Source organism: Saccostrea echinata, unplaced genomic scaffold (assembly GCF_033153115.1).
Source record: "Saccostrea echinata isolate AGI-Se365-2 ecotype Australia unplaced genomic scaffold, CSIRO_AGI_Sech_v1 ptg000009l, whole genome shotgun sequence".
Taxonomy (NCBI): domain Eukaryota; kingdom Metazoa; phylum Mollusca; class Bivalvia; order Ostreida; family Ostreidae; genus Saccostrea; species Saccostrea echinata.
In genome coordinates, this window is record NW_026889758.1 from 13,873,867 (window position 1) to 13,899,813 (window position 25,947).

At 34.1% G+C, this 25,947-nt stretch overlaps 2 protein-coding genes across 5 annotated transcripts in view; one reads left to right on the forward strand and one right to left on the reverse strand.

Annotated features, from left to right (window-relative positions):
* Positions 1–6,874: 6,874 nt before the first annotated feature.
* On the forward strand, positions 6,875–19,909 carry LOC133181826 (protein FAM184A-like). Of its 4 annotated transcripts, none has more exons than XM_061316448.1 (5): positions 6,875–7,259; positions 12,920–13,879; positions 15,114–15,137; positions 16,526–16,807; positions 19,416–19,909. In XM_061316448.1, the coding sequence occupies exons 2-5, from the start codon at positions 13,091–13,093 to the stop codon at positions 19,545–19,547; spliced, it is 1,227 nt and encodes a 408-aa protein (XP_061172432.1). In that variant the 5' UTR covers positions 6,875–7,259; positions 12,920–13,090; the 3' UTR covers positions 19,548–19,909. The 4 variants fall into 4 exon arrangements, with proteins under 4 accessions (XP_061172432.1, XP_061172434.1, XP_061172435.1 ...); XM_061316450.1 differs by having other exon boundaries at positions 16,526–16,780; XM_061316451.1 differs by having other exon boundaries at positions 16,526–16,681.
* LOC133181828 (vesicle transport through interaction with t-SNAREs homolog 1B-like) overlaps positions 11,883–25,947 on the reverse strand; it is a 206,400-nt gene continuing 192,335 nt past the window's right edge. Inside the window, exon 8 of the mRNA XM_061316455.1 lies at positions 11,883–11,892. Within this exon, the coding sequence (XP_061172439.1) occupies positions 11,890–11,892 (3 nt within the window). The 3' untranslated portion in view covers positions 11,883–11,889. The remainder of the gene's footprint in view (positions 11,893–25,947) is intronic.

A 25,947-nucleotide genomic window follows, 5' to 3' on the forward strand; every position in this document is an offset into this window, starting at 1 on the left:
TCGTGTGTTAACATTTGAACATTTTTAGCTTCTTCTCTGAAACCGCTTAACCAATTTCAACCAAATTTGGCATATAGCATCTATGGGTGAAAGGGAACAAAAATTGTGAATTTCATGGTCCCTGCCCCCCTGGGGCCTGAGGGGTGGGGCTAAAACCACCAAAAATAATGCAATCTTTAAAAATCTTCTTCTTTACTCCAGGACATCAAGCAGTCAAACTGTTGGCATCATTGTAATAAGCAGTGAACCCTCTACCAAAATTGTGAAATTCATGGCCCCAGGGTCAGGGGTTCTGGCCCCAGGGTGGGGCTATATAGATCATATAGTGAAAGTGCATTATTTCTTTGAAAATCTTCTTCTCTGCTCCTGGGTATTAAATAAAGTAACTAAGTACATAGTTATGAAGAGCAAGAGTGCCTCTTCGAAAATTGTGAAATTCATGGCCCAAGGGTCAGGGGTTCTGGTGTTAGGGCGGGTCTCTATTGATTATCTAGTAAAAATGCATTAATTCTTTGAAAATCTTCTTCTCTGCTCCTGGGTATTTAATAAAGTAACTAAGTACATAGTTATGATGAGAAAGAGTGCCTCTTCCGAAATTGTGAAATTCATGGCCCCTGGGTCAGGGGTTCTGGTCCCAGGGTGGGGCTATATAGATCATATAGTGAAAGTGCATTATTTCTTTGAAAATCTTCTTCTCTGCTCCTGGGTATTAAATAAAGTAACTAAGTACATAGTTATGAAGAGAAAGAGTGCCTCTTCCAAAATTGTGAAATTCATGGCCCCAGGGTCAGGGGTTCTGGTGTTAGGGTGGGGCTCTATTGATTATATAATAGTGAAAATGCATTAATTCTTTGAAAATCTTCTTCTCTGCTCCTGGGTATTGAATAAAGTAACTAAGTACATAGTTATGATGAGAAAGAGTGCCTCTTCAAAAATTGTGAAATTCATGGCCCCTGGGTCAGGGGTTCTGGCCCCAGGGTGGGGCTATATAGATCATATAGTGAAAGTGCATTATTTCTTTGAAAATCTTCTTCTCTGCTCCTGGGTATTAAATAAAGTAACTAAGTACATAGTTATGAAGAGAAAGAGTGCCTCTTCCAAAATTGTGAAATTCATGGCCCCAGGGTCAGGGGTTCTGGTATTAGGGTGGGGCTCTATTGATTATCTAGTGAAAATGCATTAATTCTTTGAAAATCTTCTTCTCTGCTCCTGGGTATTAAATAAAGTAACTAAGTATATAGTTATGATGAGCAAGAGTGCCTCTTCCGAAATTGTGAAATTCATGGCCCCTGGGTCAGGGGTTCTGGCCCCAGGGTGGGGCTCTATTAATTATCTAGTGAAAATGCATTAATTCTTTGAAAATCTTCTTCTCTGCTCCTGGGTATTAAATAAAGTAACTAAGTACACAGTTATGAAGAGCAAGAGTGCCTCTTCCAAAATTGTGAAATTCATGGCCCCAGGGTCAGGGGTTCTGGTGTTAGGGTGGGGCTCTATTGATTATGTAGTGAAAATGCATTAATTCTTTGAAAATCTTCTTCTGTGCTCCTGGATATTAAATAAAGTACATAGTTATGATGAGCAAAAGTGCCTTTTTGAAAATTTTGAATTTCATGGCCCCAGGGTCAGGGGTCCTGGTGTTAGGGCGGGGCTATATTGATTATATAGTGAAATTGCATTGATTCTTTGAAAATTATCTTCTCTGCTACTAGAGATTATTTAAACAAACTAAGTGCATGGTTATGATGCATAAAGATGCCTTTTCAAAATTGTGAATTTCATGGCCCCAGGGTCAGGGGTTCTGGTGTTAGGACGGGGCTCTATTGATTATATAATGAAAATGCATTGATTCTTTGAAAATCTTCTTCTCTGCTACTGGAGATTATTTAAACAAACTAAGTGCATGATTATGATAGGCAAGGATGCCTCTTCCAAAATTTTCAAATATATGGCCTCAGTTTTTGGGGTTCTTGAGGAAGGAGGGGGGTGGGGGCTCTATTGATTATATAGTGAAAAAGCATTAATTCTATTAATTAATCATTAATTAATCCTGTCTGATCTTTAGCGTTGATCTGATAAATAAATTGCTTAGCTATGATGAAAATGTGAGCTTTGAACAGAATTTTTAAATCTTGTGGTCCTAGGGTCAGGGGTTCTGGCATAACTAGGGGGGGGGGGGGGGGCTTTTGATAATATAGTGGAAAAGTGTTAATTCTTTGAAGTCCATAGGTATGATGATGAGGGTAACTCTTTCTTTGTAAATTTCTTGACCCTTGGTCTTGGGTTCTGGTGTTAGGGTAAGGCTTTGTTGAATCTGTAGTGAAAATGCATTGTACCTGTGATTCTTCTCTGCTTCTGGGCATATTGGAAGAAAACTGAGTAAAAGTTTAAATGATATAAGTAAGCGTATTTCTACCAGATTTTTGAACATCTGGACCATTTGTCTAAGCATTCTAGCCCTGGGCAGGACTCTATTAATTTGTATTCTACTGAGAGAAGTTATTCCCCTTTTCCATTCACCTTTGATAATTAATCACTGTAAATAATGTATTTGAAAGGTTAATAGAATAAGATAATTATGCAAGAATGTTTATCATATAATTCAAAAAGTATTTTCTTAGTTTTAATAATCAGGTTGACCTGTAAGTAATAGATAAATAAAAATGAGACAAAAATAACTTATCTTATTAAAAGTTCTTCAAAGACCATAAGAGAGGTCAATGCTAGAGCTATTAATATGGGTTTAAAAATAGTACTGAAGCACTAATAGTTTGTTAATAGTCTGCATGGTGATAGTGTTAAGTGGGGAACAGATTAGAACTTAATTTATGAGTTGATACTGAATACTAGACTAATTATTTTGTTGATCCTGATCTTCCTACTTCTCTTGCTTTAGGGCAAAAAAGCTTCATCTATCAGTGTATTTAACTTCTAAATTGTTGTATTATACTCAGGTGACCGTTAAGGCCCTTGGACCTCTTGTTTTAATTCCCGATAGCGACGGACTGGATATTGAGGAGATTAGTGAACAATAGAGAGACCGGGATACGATGAAATTTTAACAAGAAACTGGTTGATCTAGATTTTGCAGATGATGTCACCTTATTAAGATCAACAAAACAATACATGCAAATGAAAACAACAAATATGGTGGAAGATTGTGTGATTGTACCGGTATGTTGTTTTACTTCCCAATTTTTCACTCTTATAGAGACGTTGCCATAAACCTGTGAAGGGTTTCAATTTTATAGCTACATACGGCACTCGTCGCCATTAAGCAGTGAGGGCTCTTTATCGTGCCAACGCCTACAATGACAGGGGACCTCGATTTTAAAGGTCTCATTTGAAGGACCCGTGACTATCACTTCTAATGTCAAGCGCTACCTATATTTACGTCTTAGGTTTGACGCGGCACGGCGAACGACAAAACCCGGGCCTCCTGATCACGATTCGAACGGCCTACCACTAGGCTACCGTGACCGATACAAATATGGTGGAAGGAGCAGGGAAAATGGGACTCAAGGTTAACGCTGGGAAAACAAAAGCTTTGAGAATGGTGACAGAAACGAGGAGAAAAATATACATTAAAAGAGAAAAATGGAAGTATACTCATTAACATACTTAGGAGCTGCAGTAACATCAGAAGGAGGGGGATGGGGGATATTAAAACAGACTCTAGAAAGCAAGGAACACCTTTTCCAGACCCTAGAAGATATGGAACAGCAATAGCATCTGAAGAAAACTAAATTAAAGACCTTTTATACCAAACCTTGGAAAAATCTGAATTGCAAATCTTCTAATGTTGTCTACACAATAGAATGTACTCTTTGTGAGCTTATTTATGTTGGTGAAACCAGGGGTTCACTTCATAAAAGAATATCGGGGCATATAGACAAATAGAACAACGGGAGCCAGCAGCTTCTATACAAGCATTTTAATTTACCTGATCATTCTATTTTGTCAATGAAAGTTAGAATTCAAGAAAAGATTAACCATCATACTAATAGCCCGTCACTGCATACACCTTTCCGTAGACAAGAAGAATACTGGATTAGAAAACTAGACACACCCTTTCCAAATGGTAGCGATTACAATGTCGATAATGTTTGAAATTTTTCAAGCTCACAGTTTAGCAATGTGAATGTAATTGGACTTTTTATCAGTACACAGAGACGTAAGGGTAGTCATGGACATCTGTCTTACAATAAACCTACTATGCACAATGTCTCCTTTGATTCACTATTACCTTATGTTTATAAACAGGTCTTTATAACATTCGTACCAAACTTTACTCTGTCCCTTTGAATATTTGAATAGTCTATTTGTAAAAGTCAAGGAAATTCCATTTTTGGTTCTTCGACACCAGAATACAAACTTGGATCTGTGATTAGGATATTGCAAATCAAAAATTGGGTTCTTTAAACTGCCACGTTTCGGGGGAAGAAAATACTCCTCAAACAATTCCTTTGTTCCTTGAAATTCAATATACCAACAAAGGAATTGACGCAATTAAAATAAGTAATATTCGTAATCACAAAAAGGCCCAGTCTTGTATTCCACCATATTTCAAGTTGAAGGCCACACCTTTTTTTCCTAACAAATATACATTTGCTTCCAAACTTTTTAATTATAGAAAAAAACCTCTACAGTGCGTAGATATCGGAACTGATCATCTGAAACATAATCCTCCAACGTTTTCAGGTTCTTCTTCACCCTACAACTATAAACTATAGTCCTGCTGGACACGTCATTACTGGTGATGCAAATAAAGTTAATAATGAGGACCTTAAATCACATAAGAAGATCAAAGTTTAGGGAACCCCTATCTTTCAACTGGAGTCATAATTTCATAAATATTATGAATTCCGTGGAAGATTACGCCAGACGATGGGCCAAATATGAAAAAGAAGACCTTGACACCTTGTCAGAATGGATTAAATTTATCAGATGGGTGTTGCAATCGCGCATTAAGCGATTGAGGTAATATGAAAACCATCTATTCTTCTGTCTTGGACAATGCATAAGTGAAACAAAAAGAATTTATAGGTAGATTACAAGATCAGTATGTACTAGTCACTGCTGACAAACCAGGTAACAACATTGTCTTTGTTTGTGAGGCTCATTATTTGAATTGTATTAAAAAGGAACTAGGATTTAATTCTGCAAGTGGCAATCCAACTTATACCCATAGCTTCCTTTCTAAGGATGAGATTCTTCAAAGCCATATGTCACTTTTAAATATTTTTAATATTCTCAACAATCAAAAGGAATTTGAATTACCTTACCTATACTGGATTCCAAAACTCCATAAAATCCTTACAAAGAAAGATCACACTCTATACTTCAGGTTCTGTAGACAGATCTCCCCAGATCACACACTCTCTCTTTCTCTCTTTCTTTTTATTTCATTAGTTTCTGAATAGCTTGTTCTGTTGAGAAATCTTCCCAGATCACACACATATACACACACTCTCTCTTTTTATCTCTCTCTCGTTGATCTCATTCTATACTTCAGATTCTGTATACAAATCTCCCCAGAACACACTCTCTCTCTCTCTCTCTCGTTGATCACACTCTTTATTGCAAGTTCTGAAGGCAGATCTCCCCAAAGCACACCCTCTCTCTCTCTCTCTCTCTCTCTCTCGTTGATCACACTCTATACTTCAGGTTCTGTAGACAGATCTTCCCAGATCACACACTCTCTCTTTCTCTCTCTCTTTTTATTTCATTAGTTTCTGAACAGCTTGTTCTGTTGAGAAATCTTCCCAGATCACACACATATACACACACTCTCTTTTTTTTCTCTCTCTCTCGTTGATCTCACTCTATACTTCAGATTCTGTAGACAGATCTCCCCAGAACACACACACACACACACTCTCTCTCTCTCGTTGATCACACTCTATACTGCAAGTTCTGAAGGCAGATCTCCCCAAAGCACACCTTCTCTCTCTCTCTCGTTGATCACACTCTATACTGCAGTTTCTGTAGACCGATCTCCCCAAAGCACACCCACTCTCTCTCTCTCTCTCGTTGATCACACTCTATACTTCAGATTCTGTAGACAGATCTCCCTAGAACACACACACACACATCCTCTCTCTCTCTCACACACACACACACACTCTCTCGTTGATCACACTCTATACTGCAGGTTCTGTAGACAGATCTTCCTAGATCATTCTATTTCATCAGACTCGATACAGCTGGTTCTGTTGAAAGATCTTCAGAATTCACAATCTCTCACTTCGATCTGATTTGAAGAAAACAAAAAACAATAGGGGTGGTGAAGGTTCATACTCAGTCAAAAAAAAAAGAAGAAGAAAGAAATCAGCAAAACAACAAACAAACAAAACAGTAACAAACATAAATCTCCTACTCATAATTTACTCACAAGCTAAAAGGAGTAGTTTTCATATAAATTTTCATAGTTCTTCAAAGTATTAAAGTATGAACTAAAGTTTACTGTCGTTAACTATAGTAAAATTTTGTAAGGGGATTTAACCACCCAGGCGAACCTTGAGGAAACTCCAGTACTTATCAGAAAATCTCTTTACCACGTACACATCTCTGCAGATTAATAATTACGATCATTTTTTTTTTGTTTTTGTTTTTTGACATTTTCATTGCTGTCTGTAGTCCTTTAATCCTATTTTATTTGATTTCTAATTCCAGATGTGACTAGGTCCGAGTCCGTGTTAAAGGAGAAAAGTCCGTACCGACACAATAGTAAGATTACCTCACCATTGTTACCAGGGACGCTACAAATTGACCGCTTAAGATTATGAGATTTTAAATACCCAAAACACAATCCTACAACAAATAAAATCACTAAATATATCTACATATTTACATTAATGCTTTTTCGGTAGCGGCTATTCGTAGCAATTCATGCGTTGTGTCGTTCACCCATTGTGTCATGTATACGGGTGCAATTCTGTGATTCGCTCGTCTCTCCACGTTATTAAAACACAACTTGTAGACTTTAAAGCCACATTATTTCAGTATCAAAAGGCTAGCCTGTGTGATAAGATATCTCTAGATCGATCTTCAACAGAAATCCTCGGGACAACACCACCAGAATATTTTGATAACTGGAATTTGACAACTTGAAACGCGAGTCGGCCATTGTTATTCGGATAATACTAAAATATGATAAACAGGATACAGATTCTTTGTGTTGTTAGGTAACAATGAGAGGGAAAAACTGCAAACAGAAATGACTAAATATAGAAAATTCAGCTTTCCGAATACTTATCACGGTAAGTTATTTAAATAGGTTTCATTTCTATCGATCTGTTGTAACAAGTTTTAAACTCTATACGTATAAAATACCTGGCATTTCGGATCAACATTAATTTGGTCGCATAGAATCATCTTTATAGGTGTGTGTTGTAATCTATTTAACAAGATAAAAGTAAAAGGAATTCGGTAATATTAACTCTGTCTATCAATATAATATACACCAGTTCGAACCCAGTATTTTGATATTTAGACGTTACTTTTTATTCGAATCTCGGAGCATGTATATTTAAAGCATTTCATGATCCTGAAGGCCATGATCTCAACAATTCTTATCTACAGTATTACATTAAAAAAAAGAGGGTTCTTTGATTATATAAACCTGACCAAAAGAACAATAAATAAAATGGTAAATCCGAGTAACATTGCATGCTAGGGATATTACACAAAATTTTAATTCGCTAAATATGGTGTGGTTTTTTTGACATTGAGGAAATTTTCATTTCCATGCCAACTGGTTTTTCAAAGAATATACGTGATGTAAATTATTCCAGTTAATACGTTTTTTTCTTTAGTTACTGTGTAATTGGGTCAGGTGCATCAATCAGGAACAGATACATGTATCTGGGTGATAGAGAGGGACACTGATTGATGAGTGTCACAGTAACAGATAGGAGTCACTCAATTAATCTTTACAAACAACAAACAATGTACTTTTATGTCTACAGAACTATACAGCATGTTTGCATGGATAATGTTAATTATATGTCTTGATTCATTTTTTTCATTTCATTTGAAAAACGACTTGAATGAAGATCTTTGTTGTGTATAGAAAACTGACGAAAGAAAACATGTGATTTGTTCTGCATCTTTTGAATGATTAGAATAAACCCTTTGTGTATTTTGGATCCCCTACTTCTTCATTATTTAAAAAGAATGCACATGCACGTTGTAAAACTTGGATATTCAGATTTTTAAATCAATACCAAGGAATTCTAATCCAGTATGTTAACCTGTTAAACCTACCCAATGCGAACATTACACCTAAATGTTATTTACAAGACATGGTTCGAAATTCAATTTATCAAACTGAGGAAATTGATTTAATGATCGTTGAATTGTGTCAAACTGCTCGCGCTCCGTGACTCTGGCTATATGTAGGAATTTCGTAAAGAAGTTGTCCTTTGCTGTCTTTACTTAAAAAGTTACCTTAAAATAGGTATATGAGCTGGTGATTTTTCGCTTTCTAAACAAATAAAAAAAGTAAAATACATATTGTTTAATTCTTCACGGAATTGATTTGAAAATTTGATATGTAATGCGCATGTACTCGAGAGAAAATTTGATTTAAATATGTCAAATTGTTGATCAGGTCTTCAGTGGGATTCACTAGAGGTATTCTTCATATTTCTTCATAATAAAATATTGTATTGTATTTAGGGATGTCAAAATATTTATTTTCCTTAGTCGATTGTTCGATTGCATTATTCGAACGATAGTCGAATATATTCGGAACATTTCCTGAAAATAAAATTGTATTTGAAACTTCACTGGTACATGATTTATTTATAATTCAGAAACCCTTTTACTTAAATCTATTTAATTAAGAAGTAACATAAAAATTTATGCAACGTAACGCGTGGATAGCATGATTATTTGAATTTCAAAACCTAATTTTCCAAAATGTATGATTTCCCCGTCAGTAGAATTCATAAATCAGTTTGTACATGCAGTCAGTTTTTATTTAAATAAGCAAAGAAAAAAATTGCCAGGAGATATTTTTTAAAGATTTTTATGAAATAAATTGGGGGAGAGGGGGGGGGGGGGGGGTAATCTCACATTATCCACACGTCAAGTGCCTATAAATTGTTAAACAGTTAGATACTGCTTATTCGATTATTGTTTGCTCAGACTATCAAAATGTCCTTATACAGTTTAAAATGTAAGCGAATTGTTTTGATACATGTAATTATCGAAGTGTCAAAACATATCACAGTTATGGTTCTTCCTTGCGCTTGAGCAATCTTAAAATAACAAAAAACAATTGGTACATGGTATAAGATCAAGTCCAATTTATAATTTTACAAACAAAACCTAGTAAATTGGTGGGTAATTAATTACAAAAACAACACGGGCAGTTACTGATAAATAAATCCCGCAGTACGCGGCAGTAGTGAAGCACTTATAATTACTGTACTTTCTATACGTACATGGAAAATAAACCGTTTTTTTTTTTTTTAGGAAAATTATCTTAGCGACTGTCTCTTAGGAAAGACGGTTTCTCAATTTTGTGATGAGAATACCATCACTCTTTTATTGCATTTATTTAATTATGATAATATTCGAATGTCGTTTCATTATTCGATCGTCGGTCCATTCGACTGATAGTCGACTATTCGTTGACATCCCTAATTGTATTGTAATATATATATATATATATATATATATATATATATATATATATATATATATATATATATGCCTTCGCGCAAAATGATTAACAAAAACAAATTTTGTATGAAATTCATCTATTGTTATCTTAAAAAAAAAGAAAAATAAACCAGACTGAAATATGTACAGCATTGTTACAATGCCAAATGTAATAAACTGGGATTATTACATTCTCTTTATTATATTTTGCGTCGAATTCGACGCAGAATGTAATAACACAAAATGTAATAACAGTACAGGATTATAACATTTTGCATTATTACAATTTGCGTCGATATTAACGCAGAATGTAATTATGTACTTTTTTTATTATAACATTTTGAGGAAATGTAAAAACACCAGATAATTTTTGTATTGTGTTCAGCGCAAAACATCATAGAATTGATTTAAACATACATGTATCTTTAATCTTTTAAAATATGAATAGGTATTGTGCTGAAGTGGATGAGTCAGTTAGTAGTATGAAATGCTTTTAATGTCCTTTATATTATTGTTCTTTGTTTATACATAAATAAAGCTTTGTCTCATAGAATTTGAGTTTTTTTGTTTCCTGGTAAATTTTTTTTATTGTAAGCTCCTGTCATAAGAAATGTATGGCCACTGGATACTAGCGGCACTAAACGCAAAGATGATTTTAAAAAAGTGGAATTAAATCAATGATATAATTGGCGAATGAAATACTACTTACTCAAATATGCGTAAACACAAGACATGGGCATGTCGAAAATATAAATTAATAAAAATTGTCATGTCTGATAGCCAGGAAATCGGCACATTATATTTGATCCTTTGAAATGGAACTTGCATTTTGTTTTATCATATATTTTGTAGATCAAGAAACGGCGAATAAAAAAGCAATATATAATCACTGGTGTGAAAATTCTCAACCTAACTGACCAAAAAGAGTGTTATTACATTTATTTATTATATTTTTGCATTGTTGCATTTTGCTTAATATCGACGCAAAACCTAACAAAAAATATAATAATCCAAAAAATATCAATTTATTTACATATACGCTATATTCTGCGTTGACATCAACGCAAAACGTAATAACGCAAAATGTTATATTTCTAATAGTTTTTTATTACATTTAGCGCTGCGCTGATTTCGACACAAAGTGTAATAAAGCAAAATGTAATAATCCAGGTTTATTACATTTTGCGTTTTTAATACATTTCGTGTTTTAACACAGCACATATCTTCGAATATTTTTTCAAAGAAAAGAGTCCACAATTTTAAAAAATTGATAGATAAAATAAATAATTTAATTTGCCACCCCTCCTCTTGAAATGCAGCATAAAGCGAGGGAAGCTGATTTAGACAAATGCCGGGTAGATGTGTACCATTGTTGAGGATAACGTGAATTTAATCGACATGATTTTATTCAGCCAGCCGAAAGGATGTTAATGGAATCATTTTCAACTTTAGATTGAAAATTAATAAAAGACAATGGTAATACCATACCAAGAGCTTTTATTTTGAAGAAAAATAAGTGGAAAACACGACAGCCTATCTGTTCATGATAAAATATCTTTTCTAGGGAGAGGGATTTAAGTTTTCTAACGCTTGTTTACTACATAATATGGAAAATAAATGAAATGAAATTCAAAAATCAAATCCAATGAACAGAATTTAGAGATCGGTTCCCTCTCTGCATCCTTGCTCTGATATCAAAGTTTTCGGTGACTGGTCACAGAAATGCCCCGAGACAGCAAATCATAGCGGATTCTCGATGATAAATTTTAAGTTTTCGTCCAAATGTCATACTATACTGTCACTGTAACTCCTATACAATAATTCTGGCTAACTAAGTTAGACAAAAAGACGATTGTTGCGAAGGACGAAACTATGCTTGCAGCTTATTTGCTCCCTTTGGTGGCTGCGATATTGAATTTTGCACTTTATAGAAATACTGGTAGGGTATCATGTAAATTTTGAATATACTAGGTGAGAGTAATATACAAAATTTACAACATGATAACTAATTCGTCAAATTAAAAATTCGCCTGTTTAATTAAAAAGTGATTATGTGTGACACTATTACGATTCGAATCAAAATGAAACTGTAATTACTCGATAGTTTAATAAGTGAGCCACGCCGTTTGGTGTTAATACGTGCAAAATCATTTTCATCTATTATGATTTAGTGTTAAATGCTTAATTACAAGTGTGTTTATTCCTCGACTCCCCCGGGAGTTAATCTAATAATTCTTAAATCGGCTAACCATATTCTCACTTTTAAATTGCAATATGCTAGATGGTGGTAACAGGCATTCTGTATCAAAGACGTGGTTTAGTATTGACTTCCCAAGAAACACTTTTGTCTGTGTTCTACAAATTACAGACTTAATTTAGCCTTTTAATTAAGGGATTATGAAAAGAACAGTGGTTATATTTTCCCCCGGGAAACAATTACGTTCCAGATCTTGCTAATTCTCTAGGACACGAACAAAATGAGATTATCAGTCGATTTAGAGATTTAATTTGACCAAGAGTAAATTTACATGTAGACTACATTTCTAGTGTTCAACTATAGTAGAGAGGATCACAAGCTGAATATAATAGACATGCAGAATCGTAAAAAGATTTAAAAATTGAAAGAAATCAAACAAACAAAAATAAAAGAACAAAAACTTAAAATAGTGTGCTTTGAGCAAGATGGTAACAATACTAAATTTGTTCTCTACAGATACTACCCAAAAGTTTTGGGAGCAAATTAGATTAAATTGTTGATTTGACTTATCTGCCCTTGCTATTGATTCTTTTGAATTTTTATGAAAACTACTGCATGAATCCTGATCGTCTCTTTTTATTGTTTTCTACAAAATATAATTGATTTGAAGAAGGGGCATATTTCTGTTCACCAGAAACAAGAATAATAGTTGTCATTTTCGATTGCCGACCTATCTTCCTTCAAGTGGGGTCGATGTACGCATAGAATTGTAGATTAAAACATACAAGCTGCACTTTCCAAAGTTGCCTTTTAAAACACGCACTTGTCGTCTGCAGTCAATACTTCAGATCAAGTCATTGTCGGTGATTTATAGACAATACTGCCTCCTGATCCGAAATCAATATGCGGTATTGGTCATATATTGTTATCGTACAATTTGCTTGAAACACTTGAAAATGTGTAATTTCCATTTATTAGCGTCTGAAACATGGTCAACCATTCTAATAATCTACTCGTGCATTTCAAAATAATTCTTTTTTCCTTTTCTTTCAGGAAGTGTCCAGCCGTAAAAATTGATCATTTCTTGGGGAGACGCGTTATTTTCGTAGTGCTTAGGTTCATTACCGGAAGAGACTTTTTTCCGAAAGCTCACTGCAGTTATTAACATTTGTCAATCTGGATGCTAAAGAAAGTAAAGCAGCTTCCCAGCTTCTCTATCGGCAAATGACCATGACGTCTGAAAAGGAAAAGGCAAAAAAGACGTTCGACTTTCGTATGTCGAAAAAGGTCGCTGAACTGACTCAAGTGGTTCACATGTTGTTTACCCGAAACCACGAGAAAGAAGTGGAAATCGAGGCATTGAAGGAGGCGTATGAATATGAAATATCATTAGTTCAAGAGGACGCCACGGAACAGCTTGGAAAAAGTGAAGAAAAACGGAAAGAACTCGAAAAACTCTTAGAGAAGGAAAGGAAAGCAGGTCGTGAGCGAGTGAAGAGTGCCGTCCAACAAGAAGCCTCGACAAAAGAAGAGCAGTGGAAAGAAAAGGTGAAAGCGTTGGAACAGCAATTAGCAGACGAGAAAAACGAAAGTCAGAATCTGAGAGATTTATTGATAAATGCTCAAAAAGACATTGAAAAACTGAGACAAGGTGTGGCAGAGCAGCTACAGAGTAAGAATGAAGAAATTCACAGAAAGAATCAAGAACTAGAGCGACTTCGACAGAAAGTAGCTAATCTAGAACACACACAGAGTGAGAACGAAAAGCATTATAAAGAGATTATCCGAGACTTGGAGAAGAGTAACGAAAAGTTGGAGCGAGAGTTGGCGCAACTTCAAGCACTACTAGAGGAAACTCACAGATCAAAGATGCATTTTGAATCTAAAAGTCAAAAACTAGAAACGGATTTGAAAAACTTGAAAAGAGACTTCAGCAAAAAAGTTTCAGAAGTAGTCGCTAGTCAAAGGGCCCAAGCCGCCAGCCACCAGTTACCATCCCAGAGGCAGTATACGGTAAGGTCATGGGGTTTTGTCATTCAATACATAACTGTTCTCTTTTATATGTACGTATTGCGGGTTTTTTGCACATTACGTACCTGATTTTATTTAAAACATTATAAAAAGCGGAGAGTAAAGGGCTCTTCAAGAAGAATAACTTTTAGGATTCACTGTAAAAGATCACTAAAACTCTTTATTTTATCGACAAGCATATTTTTCCTAAATTTTCTCCCTACTTGTTTAGTAAAGTCCCATTGGTATTTTTGCTGACAAGCGTGCTCTGCACCCTCAATAAGGACAAAATTTCGTCTTTCTGTCCCCTAAAGGACAAGGGGACAAAATTCTGTCTCCTCAAAGAAAAGGAGGACAAAATTCTGTCTCCTAAAAGATAAAGAGGACAAAATTCTGTCTCCTAAAGGATAAGGAGGACAAAATTCTGTCTTCAAAAGGAGAGGAAGGACAAAATTTTGTCTTCTAAAGGAATGTTAAGACAAGATTCTGTCTTCTCAAGAAGAAGGACAAAATTCTTTCTTCTAAAGGAGAAGGATAAAATTCTGTCTCCTTAAAGAGGGGAAACATCTTGGATTTAGCTTGGTTGCCTGCCTATCCGTCCTTCCGTCTAGCTGTCTGTCCATGAGAAAAAGATTGGAATGAACTCAAACATGATAATCATGACCTTTGGTCAAGGTTATTCAAAAGTCAAAGTGATTGGGAATTAGACAGTGGTGTCCAGTCTAACTTTGGAACCGTTTATTGTAGAGAATTCAAACTTGAGCATGTTGTTGCTGATTCCCACAGGTGAACCATGTTCGGTCATGCTTGAAATTCTCAATTTAATGAATTCAAATTTAAGTATGTTGTTGCTGGTGACCTAAAGGTTTGGCATAACTGTAGTTTAAGGTCATTTATCAAAGGCTCAGTTCTCTGGACAAAGATGACGAGAAGTTGAAATAAATGCATGTTTACCTTCATTTGAAATCGTCACTTGTTAAATATTGCACTAGGTATAATTTAAGACTAGTTTAAGGACATTCGTCAACAACATATAGCTAAGTCCTTGAGGAAAGGGATCTGGGGAGACATTAGATTTTATTCAAAAAGAATCTATTAAATAAAGAGAAAATCAAATTTTAATGTTGCTTGCCCGTACAAATGGACGCTGTCATAGGAAACTCAAAAACTTCCACAGAGAAAATAATTCCCTATGTTGGGGTATAGTCATTTTAGATGGTCACGTGGTCTATTTCAGCCAACCGGAACCATGACGATTAAGGTATGTCGTCATACTTGCATGGTGCTAGATTTATGCATTTTTATTGTTTTGAATTATATTTATCAAGCATACTGACATGAGTATTTTTCAGCCGTATAGTCAAGATTAGGGTCAATTTCAACCTGTTAATATAAGCTGCTATTGTAATACAATCTGCAATTTATCTTCCTGTAATGTCCATTCTCTTCTTTTCTTTATCTGCCTCCCTCATAACACAATTGTAACACAATAAAAATCTTATTTCTTCTTCTTGACCATTTCTAATAGAAGAAAAAAAATCATTTATAATAGTCCTTTATAGAGCGCTTACTGATCAAAATTTGATTTAGAAATTTTAATCCCTTCCTTTCTTTTTATATTTTTCTTTCTTTCCTTTCCTATCCGCCGAAATATGGCTGAAATATTGCCGACTCGGCGCTAAACACTAATCAATCAATCAATCAATCAGTCTTTCCTTTTCTTTTTATTTCTTTTGTCCGTGGGAATAATGTTCGATGTAGTTTCTTGTCTTGAGCAGAGGTGATAATCTTATCTGCAGAGACTGTGCAGATAATTCGTAAATGTAATTGGTTAAAATAAGATTACGTGACTGCGGCTTAATTTCACGGTTCTCAATATTTTCAGGGTTTCACATCGCGCATGGTTAAGGTAAAAGGCACCGTTTTCATGTTTCGTGCTTCAGACTGCAGACATATATCATACAAAATAAATGTTATATTAATTTTCAAAGTAGATGCAAATGGACAATTTTGTTTCCAAATTCAGTCTGAGATTGTTGCCTTCGTTTATCGACCAAATAGTGACGCTGATACACGAAACATAAAACTATCACAATTTTTTAACGTTTTTGAATATTTTGGCAACACGAAGCACTTGCATTTGGATGTAAACATATATACAACTGAAAAAAGTTTTGTTCATTAAGACAAATAGAAATGTAAATGTACGTCAATCTTCGTAAATAACCCACACAAATGGTAATACACAATTTTTATTTTTCATCTTATTTATAAACAATTTTTGCACTGCATGATGTACTAAAAATAGTCCAGCATGTTGCTTCCATTTATATGTTTCCGTTCATCATGTATTTCATAGTGAAGCTTGAACAGTTTAATATGCTTCTGTTCAAGTTCAATTTACAAGAACTAACGTAAAGGTAACACTATACATAACTTAATCCGAAAAAATGCGTATTTGTCCAGAACTTTGACGGAATGGACACATTCAAAGCAAATTTTTGTAGGAAATTTTTAAGCGATGTTACAACTTTGAGATTGATTTGTAAATAGCAGCTTTTATCACACATTATAACACACATCCTCTCAAAAAGTTATACTATTGTCTTTTATTTTGCAAAATGAAAAATATCATTTGATATATTTCAGGATTACAACGAAGAGGTGGAGAAATTAAGAAGGGAGGTACAAAGGTACCGTATGGAACTCAGCAACAGGGACAACAACTTCAACCGAATGTTTACGGACGGTCAACAACTAATGGTGGACCCCAGGGCAGGGAAAATCGCCATCACACAACAACAGGTGCTTGCTGCGGGTCCCACACAATCTAAGTCGGAACCCCACATTGGCAATCGGGAGAAATCATTCTCCTATGCCTTCGTACAGTCTCTGGACGAATCCGTAAGCACTGACGGTTCCCGAGTGGCGGTAACGTTTGTCGTGCAGCATGCATTGCTTACTAAACTTTCTGCAGCATATATAATCTGTAAAATGGCGGTGGACTTGCTTTTCTTCTATAACCTTATATTAACATTTATGCATCCGTGCATTGTTTAGGCGAAATGTTAAAAATACTGTAAACAGCTCAATTCGAAGTGTATCACAAGATACAATAATAACATTCCTGTGCTAGAAGTGCAACTTTCAAGCGCGTGTATTTCATACTATTAAAACAGTGAAATGACACGCAACTGGCGAGACGATCAAAGGGGCTTGTCTTCCGGATTTGTTAAAGGTAAAATGAATTAATAAAATTTTGAATCTACTTTAAATACACTTAAAAAGTTGTTACAATAAAGATTCTGACACTTTCAGAGAAGAACTGCCATGTTAAAAAAAAGTACATCTATACACATAAACTCTACAAGGAAGGAAAACTATCGTCTTGGGAAAAAATACCCCCACCAACTTCAGCACCTATTTCTAGACTCTAAGCATTGATTTATTTTATTGTCATCGTTCAATTCCCTACAGTGATGACTTTATATGTCGATGTGTCTGTCAGTCGTCAACACGCGTTCAATCAACACATAACAGATATAATTTCTTCGATACGGAGGCTCATCTCTCTGAATCAAACTGGAAGGAACGGAAGTTTACAAAATCGCAAGGGCAGATAATCAATGTATAGGGAAAACTCTGAGGGTTATCGAAAGCGAATGGTAACACCCAAGAACTTCCAGCTTTGGGGGAAAATGTTCACCGACTAGAAAAGGCAGTTAAAAAATTAGCTATAGTTTGGTTTTCACAGGCTAAGCTGGCACCGGGAAGACTGATTTCATATAATGTATAACTTATTAGTTACATAATATAGATAATTTTCGATAAGCCTGAATTTAGCAAGAGTTATTTCCCGTTGGCCGCCATAATATTGGAGGTCCAACTAGCGAATTTTCCTCTTTGAGCAACCAATTTTAAACTTGTATGGCAGAAATATAAGGGCAAAACTCTTCAAAATACCAAAATTACGAATTAAAGGAAGCTTGTGTTAACATAAATTTGTAAGAACCCAATTTGCCCAGTATGACAAGTTTTAATTGGTTAAATAATGAAGGAAATCGGACTTGTATACCTCCAATATGGCGACCAACGGGAAATAACTCTTGCTAAAATCGTGTCTACCGAAAACTATTTATACAGGGCACTTGCTATGCAAGTGCGCTAGATGTTAAACCACGATTATCGCCCCTTGTGTCGTTACCATGCAACCCTGTAAACTTCCGTTCCTTCGAGGTCGATTTGGAGAGATAGCCCCCGAATCGAAGAAATTATATCCGTTTTCTCTTGACTGAACGTTTGTTGACGTATAGCGCGTATAACATCTAGCGTGCTTGTATAGCAAGTGCTCTGTATATTATGTAACTAATTAGTTATACATTAAATGAAATGAGCCTCCCTGGTGCCGCCTTAGCCTGTGAAAACCAAACTAAAGCCATTTTTTTAACTGCCTTTTCTTGTCGGAAAACATTTTTATCCCTGAAGCTGGAAGTTTTTGGGTGTTACACTCGCTTTCGATAACCTTCTGAGTTTTTCCTATACACTTTATATTGATTTTCTGCCCTTGCGATTTTGTAAACTTCCGTTCCTTCCAGGTCGATTTGGAAATATGAGTCTCCGTATGGAAGAAATATATGTTTTATGTTGATTGAACGCGTGTTGACGACTGACAGACACATCAACATTTAGGAAAATTATCACTGTTTAGAATAGAATCATGGCAATGAAATAATGCTTTAAAGTCCAGAAATAGGTGTTTAAGTAGGTGGGGGTAATTTTTCTATGATGGCAGCTTTCGTCCTTTGTAGAGTTTATGCATATAGATATGGTACGTATTTTAAATATAGTATTTATTGTCTGAAAGTGCCAGGAACTTTATTGTAATAACTTTTTAAGAGTATTTAAAATAGATTCAAAATTTTATTAATTTATTTTACATATAACAATCCGGAAGGCATGCCCCTATGGAGAGGATGTGTATCTATGTCCAACTTTCATTTCTTACTTCTGTTCATTAATTTCTGACATTCCTGATATTCTTTAAATTTGCTGGTGTAGGTCTCCTTTATCGGGCATTGTTTCACGTCATAATTCCATAAAAAAGGCGAAGTTTTTCCACGGGAAATAAAGCAGGGGCTTGGCGTGTAAAACTAAATTGTTTTCATATTTTTTCATTTTTGTAATACGTTGAGCTCTATAAAATGCTAGATTTCGTAAACTGATAGCAACTTACTACCCATGCTAAGGATATCAAGAGAGATAACTATATATCGCTATTAACTTACAAAAACTAATTTAACATGTATTGTACGTAATATATATTAATGAATATAACTCTATATGTATACCATATATGTCTTTATAACAGTTATTAATACTAGTTCATTATTTTTATTCAATGTTTGTTTCATGGACAGTTTTAAAATTACACCAGATTATGTCGTATTTTTAATGCTGAATAACTAAAAATGAGTTCAACACTTATTCTAATAATTGAACCTAAAAGAGAAATTTAAAAAAAATCCTTTATCGTTTACAGAAGCGGCCTCCTAGTTCTCGGGTATCCTCGGCCTCCGGAAGACTTCCAGCTCTGACTCAGGAACAGAAAACGCGCCTTACCAAACTTATGAAACCACGCCCACTTCCAAAGGAAATGTTGTATGGGAAGTGACCTAATCAATTACATTTTTCATCGAAACGTCTTCCGCTATATTACAAATTTTAAACATAATTTCGCATTTGAAATCCAAGTCCATCCATTCAGACTAAATTATAGTATTTTTTAAGTTTCAAAGCACATTAGTGCCAGGAAGGATACTAAATAAAACAAAATGTAAATCAGTGTTAAAGAATGTCTTCAATGAAAATCTATATGAATGTAACATATATGCTGTAAAGATAAAAAAAAAAAATGGATGATTTCTGAAAATATTTTTTGTTCAAAATATCGAGCATATAAATTCAGAATATATTTGTCCACGCTGCAATAATTTCATACATGTATGTAATTTTTAATGAATGTACATTCAAAAACATTTTCCAAGGTCAGCCAATAAAATTGCTGTATTGAAATTATTTCTTCAGAGAAGTAAGCCATGGAATACCAATCTCATCATTTTTTTTTTACAGGAACATGCTTTGTACACATACCTTTTCTTTCTAAAACCAACCTATGGAGCAATACTACAGTACAATATTGACTTTACAAACAATAGCCGGTGTCTCGTTATTTTCGGATACATCTACATACAGATTGTTATATTAAAATCAATACAAGCAGTCCCTACAAAGTACAAACATACGTCTCAATATCCAAACTACTATAGAGTGTTGATTTCACATGCACTACCTGCTGCTACTTTATCACACAGGTACATGCTACCTCAATGAGTAAAAACAAGTAAGCAACTTCCCTCATGTTGGACTACTGGCACCCACTTTTTTTTAAATCGTAAACTAGAAGCGTCAGATTTAAACCACTAGTTCTATTTCTTATTATTAAACTGTTAGCACACTCTGTCTCTTTGACTGAATACTAGCATTTAATTGGTCTGTCACTCACCACCCAGAACATAGTGTACCTTTCATTATGTCTGATAAAGCCAGAGAATTCATCAGATTTGAATTTACCCGTGCATTGAAATCGACGAACACACCGAACAAAGTTATTTCCAATTCTACAGGCAGCAAACGTTTGCTAGATCAAAGTACAGCTTTGATCTGGTTCCGATTATAAAAAAATATATAATTTTTTTACACTAGACGAATTCTGACAAACAATATATTGACAGACATTAAAATCTATAAATTTTATAAAATTTTATTCAAGCTTCGATATATAATACAAGAAGCAAAGTATGGAGTTTAGGGTGTAAAGCAAGGCATTCTTTTTTTGAGTTGAGAAAAGTACATGGATAGAGAAAGACAAATTTCACCCGTGGTGAATTTCTTGGCATATCATGCATGCTTGTCGGTCGCCAATTCATTTAATTCAATTCATTCATGAACGCCAACGTTCATTTTACTGCCCTCATTATTAATGTATTTTTGTACTTCGATAATGCATAATTTGATTTTACAAACACGTAGTAACTAAACTCCTTATTAGGGAAAATTATCCCAAGGCTAGTTTTTCAAAAGTTGAATTCACACTCCCCCCGCCCCCCGTCTGTGAGAAAAACAAACCATAGAATTCTCACAATGACCTTCGTAACTTTCAGGTTTGCAACTTTGTCATTTGACTTAAAAGTAATTGTTGAATCTTATATTTTGATTAATTGCCAGGATGATGCTTCCCATACATCGAAAGATGCAGCCTGCCCAAAAGTTTAGTAGTGTAAAGAAGGGAATCATTGCTTTTTTCCCCTATTTATTTTGGTATCGGTATACTTCACTTATATGTAAATTTCCTGGATGGTAGCAAATGCCAAGAAGGATACGAGCTACAGTTATCTCGCTTTTAATGTGTGCCAATTTTTGTCACGCTTTGCTTGCCGTTGACGTTATCTTACAACTTTCTATTTTAAGCAACATCGTGAGCACTGAGCTCACAAAATGATACCCTGCTCCCATATGAGTATAACGGTTAAGTCCATTTTTGCTATGGGAAAGCCCAAATAACTGTCCGATCAAAACATGAAGTAAGAGGTGCACAATGGCACTATGCAATAATGATTCTGCGAAGGTATCATTAAATTTTATTCATTGGTATAGGAGGAGTTACGGATATGAGATAGGTATCCCTGATATTACAGGAAGAATAGCAGTGTCCATGTTTTGCTATGGGAAATCTAAAACATTTGTCAAGTCAAAAAGTAAAATAAGAGGTCCACAACGGTACTGTGTAATAAAGATTCATTAAATTTTATTCGGGGGTATAGGAGGAGTTGCAGATAAGAGATTGGTAAACCTTATTTTATAAAAAGAATGGCAGCGTCCATGATTTGCAATGGGAAACCCGAAATATGTGTCCGATCAAAAGTAAGATAGGAGGTGCACAATGGCACTATGTAAGAAAGATTCTTGAAAGTGTCATTAAATTTTATTCAGTGGTATAGGAGGAGTTGCGGATAAGAGATGGGTACCTCCAATGTTACATTCTTTCTAAAATTATGGGGGGGGGTTACCCATCTCATATCCACAACTCCTCCTATACCACTGAAAGTTCAATGAAATTTTATTCAGTAGTACAGGAGGAGTTACGCATTACGATAGTTATCACATGGTTCCGTTGTTCTCCTACATTATATTTTGATCGGACAGATGGGCTTCCCCATAGCAAAAAATGTACATTTTCCTTACACTCATACACGTATTTGAGCAGGGGTATCATTTTGTAAGCTCACTGCTCAGAGTATCTCTAGTTTTATATGAATTTTTGGTATTTTTTTCAGATAAAATATTACAATTGTTTTGGACACAATTAAGACATTAATTCATAGAATAGCTAACTGTCCTCTACAAAAATTTAGAATTTTCAATTTAAATTTGTATATGACAATTTTTTTCTAAAAAAAAAAAGATCTCGCCCGATCAACACTCAGGCTGTGCTAAAATAAGACTATGTAGAAACTATGAACGTCTTATATCTCGCTTAAAGAACTTCTCTTTGAGTTCCCTGACGATGCCGCTCACGGATTCTGTCAGCCACGATCTGCGCTCCTTTCTATCTATGAGTCTTATTAAACAGATTAGAGACAAACTCCAACCAGCGTTTTAACTTTTAATATGGAACTGACAAATTTTGATACAGGTCGGTGTACTCGGGACGGCTGTCCGATTCCGACTGATCATCCAAAACAAATTCAACAGTATATATAACAATTATAGAATGACATGTGTAAAAATGACATTTGGAGACAAATAGATAAAGGTTTTGACACTTGAGTAAACCCTTAAAATAATTGAGGGCCAGATTATCGTCCTTTTGATGTTATTTTGCCTAAAGATAATTTAGCAATATCAAACGATGACAGGTGTTAAACCCAATTGGCTTGGATTATCTGAAATCGCCGATGTTTTAATTCAATAAAGATTAAGAGTCGTAAATTCAATAAAGAAAATGATTTGAAAAACTCAAGAATTTAGAAAGAGTTGTTCAAAAAAACACAAAACAGTAACTTAATTTTAGAAACTAGAAAAATCTCTTATAACAGTAAAATTTTCATCTTGATATAACTAATAAAATCTGTCAAGAAAAGTAAAAAAGAAATATAATGAAAAAACTTTATTTAATCATATTTATAAAATCAAAGAATAAAATCTTCAAGAAACTAGAGTTACTATAAGCAGTGAGCTCACGGAATCTTTATTACATAGTGTCACTGTGCACCTCCTATTTTATGTTCTGGTCTCAGAGATATTTAGGGTATTTCATTGCGAAACATGGACACTGCCAATATACTCATATGGGAGGCGGGGGTATCCTTTTTTGAGCTCATTGCTCACAGTTCCTCTAGTTTGCTATTGCAAAAATTAGAAATGTCATCAAAATAAAAAGTAATCATCATCCTATATAGAGTCATTATAAAAGGAGAAAGTAAACGTAAAAAATCCACATAAAATAATGTATCAACAAATTAAGTCAAAAATTCACCATATAATATCAAACTACCATCATATAATGAAGAAGTATTGGCATCTAACGACACACTATCAACATATACTAGTACTAGTAATAAAGAAGCATCAGCATTTCATAGAGGTATCAGCACGTAGTATTCAGGTATCACCACGTAATCAAGAAGTATCAACATAAAATGAAAAATAACAGTATATTAAAACAAAGTATCAGCATATTATGAAAAAGTATCAATATATTATTAGAAATATCTGCAAAAAAATGACAAGATATCATCATGCAATAAATTATTAGCACAAAGAGGCAAAGTATCAGCATATAATATCAAGAGATCAGTTTAAAATGAAGAGTATCAGCACATAATGTCAAAGTATCAGCAGGAAATAAAGAAGTATCAGTATATAATGTCAAAGTATCGGAAAATAATAAATATCAGCAAATAATGAGAAAGTATCAGCAAAAAATGTCAAGGAATCAGCTTAAAATGAAGAGGATCAGTTCATAATGTTAAAGTGTCAGCAGAAATAAAGACGTATCAGCATATAATGTCAAGGTATCGGCAAATAATAAATATCAGCAAATAATGAGAAAGTATCAGAATATAATGAATAAGTCTCAGCATATGATGACAAAATACCAGCATAAAATGACAAATTATCAACAAACTTTGGTATAAAGTATCAGTTTATTATAAAGTATCAGCACATTAAGAAGTATCCAAGGTGTTAGAAAATGGATACCCTTTTGTCTCTTGATAATTTTTTTTTCACATTTCCACTACTTCTTAAGATGGAAAATGAAATCGACATGTTTCTATGTCTTTTTTTTCTTTACAAATCTATATAATAATTATCCACTTCAGTTTTATGCCCTGTTCACAGCATTATTTGTTGGTTTTCTGAGATCAATCATTGCTTGTTATCTTCACCTTTTTCATTCACTTAAATAATATGATTTTTTTTTCTAAGGAAAAATGTAAGTGAATAAAGGGCTTGGTGTTTAATAAACATAACACAAATACAAAACATTATATTTTATTTGATGAACACTACATAGTACATCTTAGTTTTTACAGACAGATATGTTTCAGTTTACTCTCAGATTTTATATTTTTACCATTCTTAAAAACAAAATATTTTCGAAAAAATCCATCTTTGAATATTTTGCTTCATGAACATACGTATAATGCAACATTTCTTAGCAAAATCAATAAGCAACCTCCCTGGAAGTAACTTTTACCTTTCCAAAATTTGAATCCAATTAACCATTTGATATGTTCAGGATTACATACGAGTTATTTTTTGCCTTTTGTAACAAAATATTTTAATTTGTTGCTCTCTATAAGATTTTAAATTGTTTCTATTTCAAAGTAATCAAAATGCTTTGAGAGAACATCAAATCAAGTCTTGAATTTTATCTATATTGCTCATGGATTACAGCTGACAGCACACGTCACACTTTTCCTGGCCAAAAAATGAATCATTTTCTTCTTTTAACTTTTTAACTTTTTAAAACACTCTTTTGGATTTTGTAAAGGTAAAATGACTTCATTGAATGTGTGCATATTTTTCTGAACATTATTTCCGGTTGCTTACGATAAAAGTAGAGGTCTTTTTTTTAGGATTAAGTAATTACAATGCCTTCATATCTTCCATTCCTACAATTAACAGAGCAGTATTGTAATAATGATGAGTACCGGTATATAGTGCTGCCTTTCGGTCACAGGATCCTTATTATAGTAAAACTCTGTTATACGTGCAACATGTAAATCATTGAAATTGTCATGAATAAAATAAGAATTAGATTCCAATTCCATGGAAATGCAACTTTTTGTAGTATTATTTAATGACGCTATCATTAGGTATCAAGAGAAAACTAATCAAAACTTTTTTCTTTTCAAAACACTTTCATCTTCCTTTGATCAGATGCAATCTTTTATGGAGATTAAACACAGACGAATTTTCTTATTACCTTATCTTAATTAAAGGGTATTGTTCATGACAAGAATAGTTCTAATCAGTTGTATTATTTATATTGAAAAATGTGACAAAATATAAAGTTGCATTGTCTAAATGTATCTTGCCTGACGTGGTATGTATGAATTCGAGAAATTCAAGAATTTGTTTTTTAAAAAACTACAAATTAGTAACTACTCCGTAGTTAACCCCATACATCTCAAATATATGACTGGTAAGCGTTACATATGTTACAGAAATATGCAAATTAAGAAAATCAAATGAGCTTTTCTAATTTTTTCATTCATTTATTGTCCTTTACTAACTTTTTAGAATTCACATAATGACTCTGGCAATATTACTAGTTTTACGCTAAGTGCAAGAGATTCAAAGTTGTTGCAGAAGACAAAATATCCTTAGGATTAATGTACCAAGTAAAATATTATAGATGGAGAGTAAAGGTTATTACTAGTATTGAAACCTCAAGGAAATAAAAGTACTTATACTTAATATACTTTTTGAAAAAAAAAAGAGTA

Excerpts from the sequence above, each read along its gene's own strand:
- LOC133181826 (XM_061316448.1), top strand. The coding sequence starts at position 13,091 with ATGACCATGACGTCTGAAAAGGAAAAGGCAAAAAAGACGTTCGACTTT. Across the intron at positions 13,880-15,113 it reads CATCCCAGAGGCAGTATACG|CCAACCGGAACCATGACGAT; the intron begins GTAAGGTCATGG and ends GGTCTATTTCAG. Across the intron at positions 15,138-16,525 it reads CCGGAACCATGACGATTAAG|GATTACAACGAAGAGGTGGA; the intron begins GTATGTCGTCAT and ends GATATATTTCAG.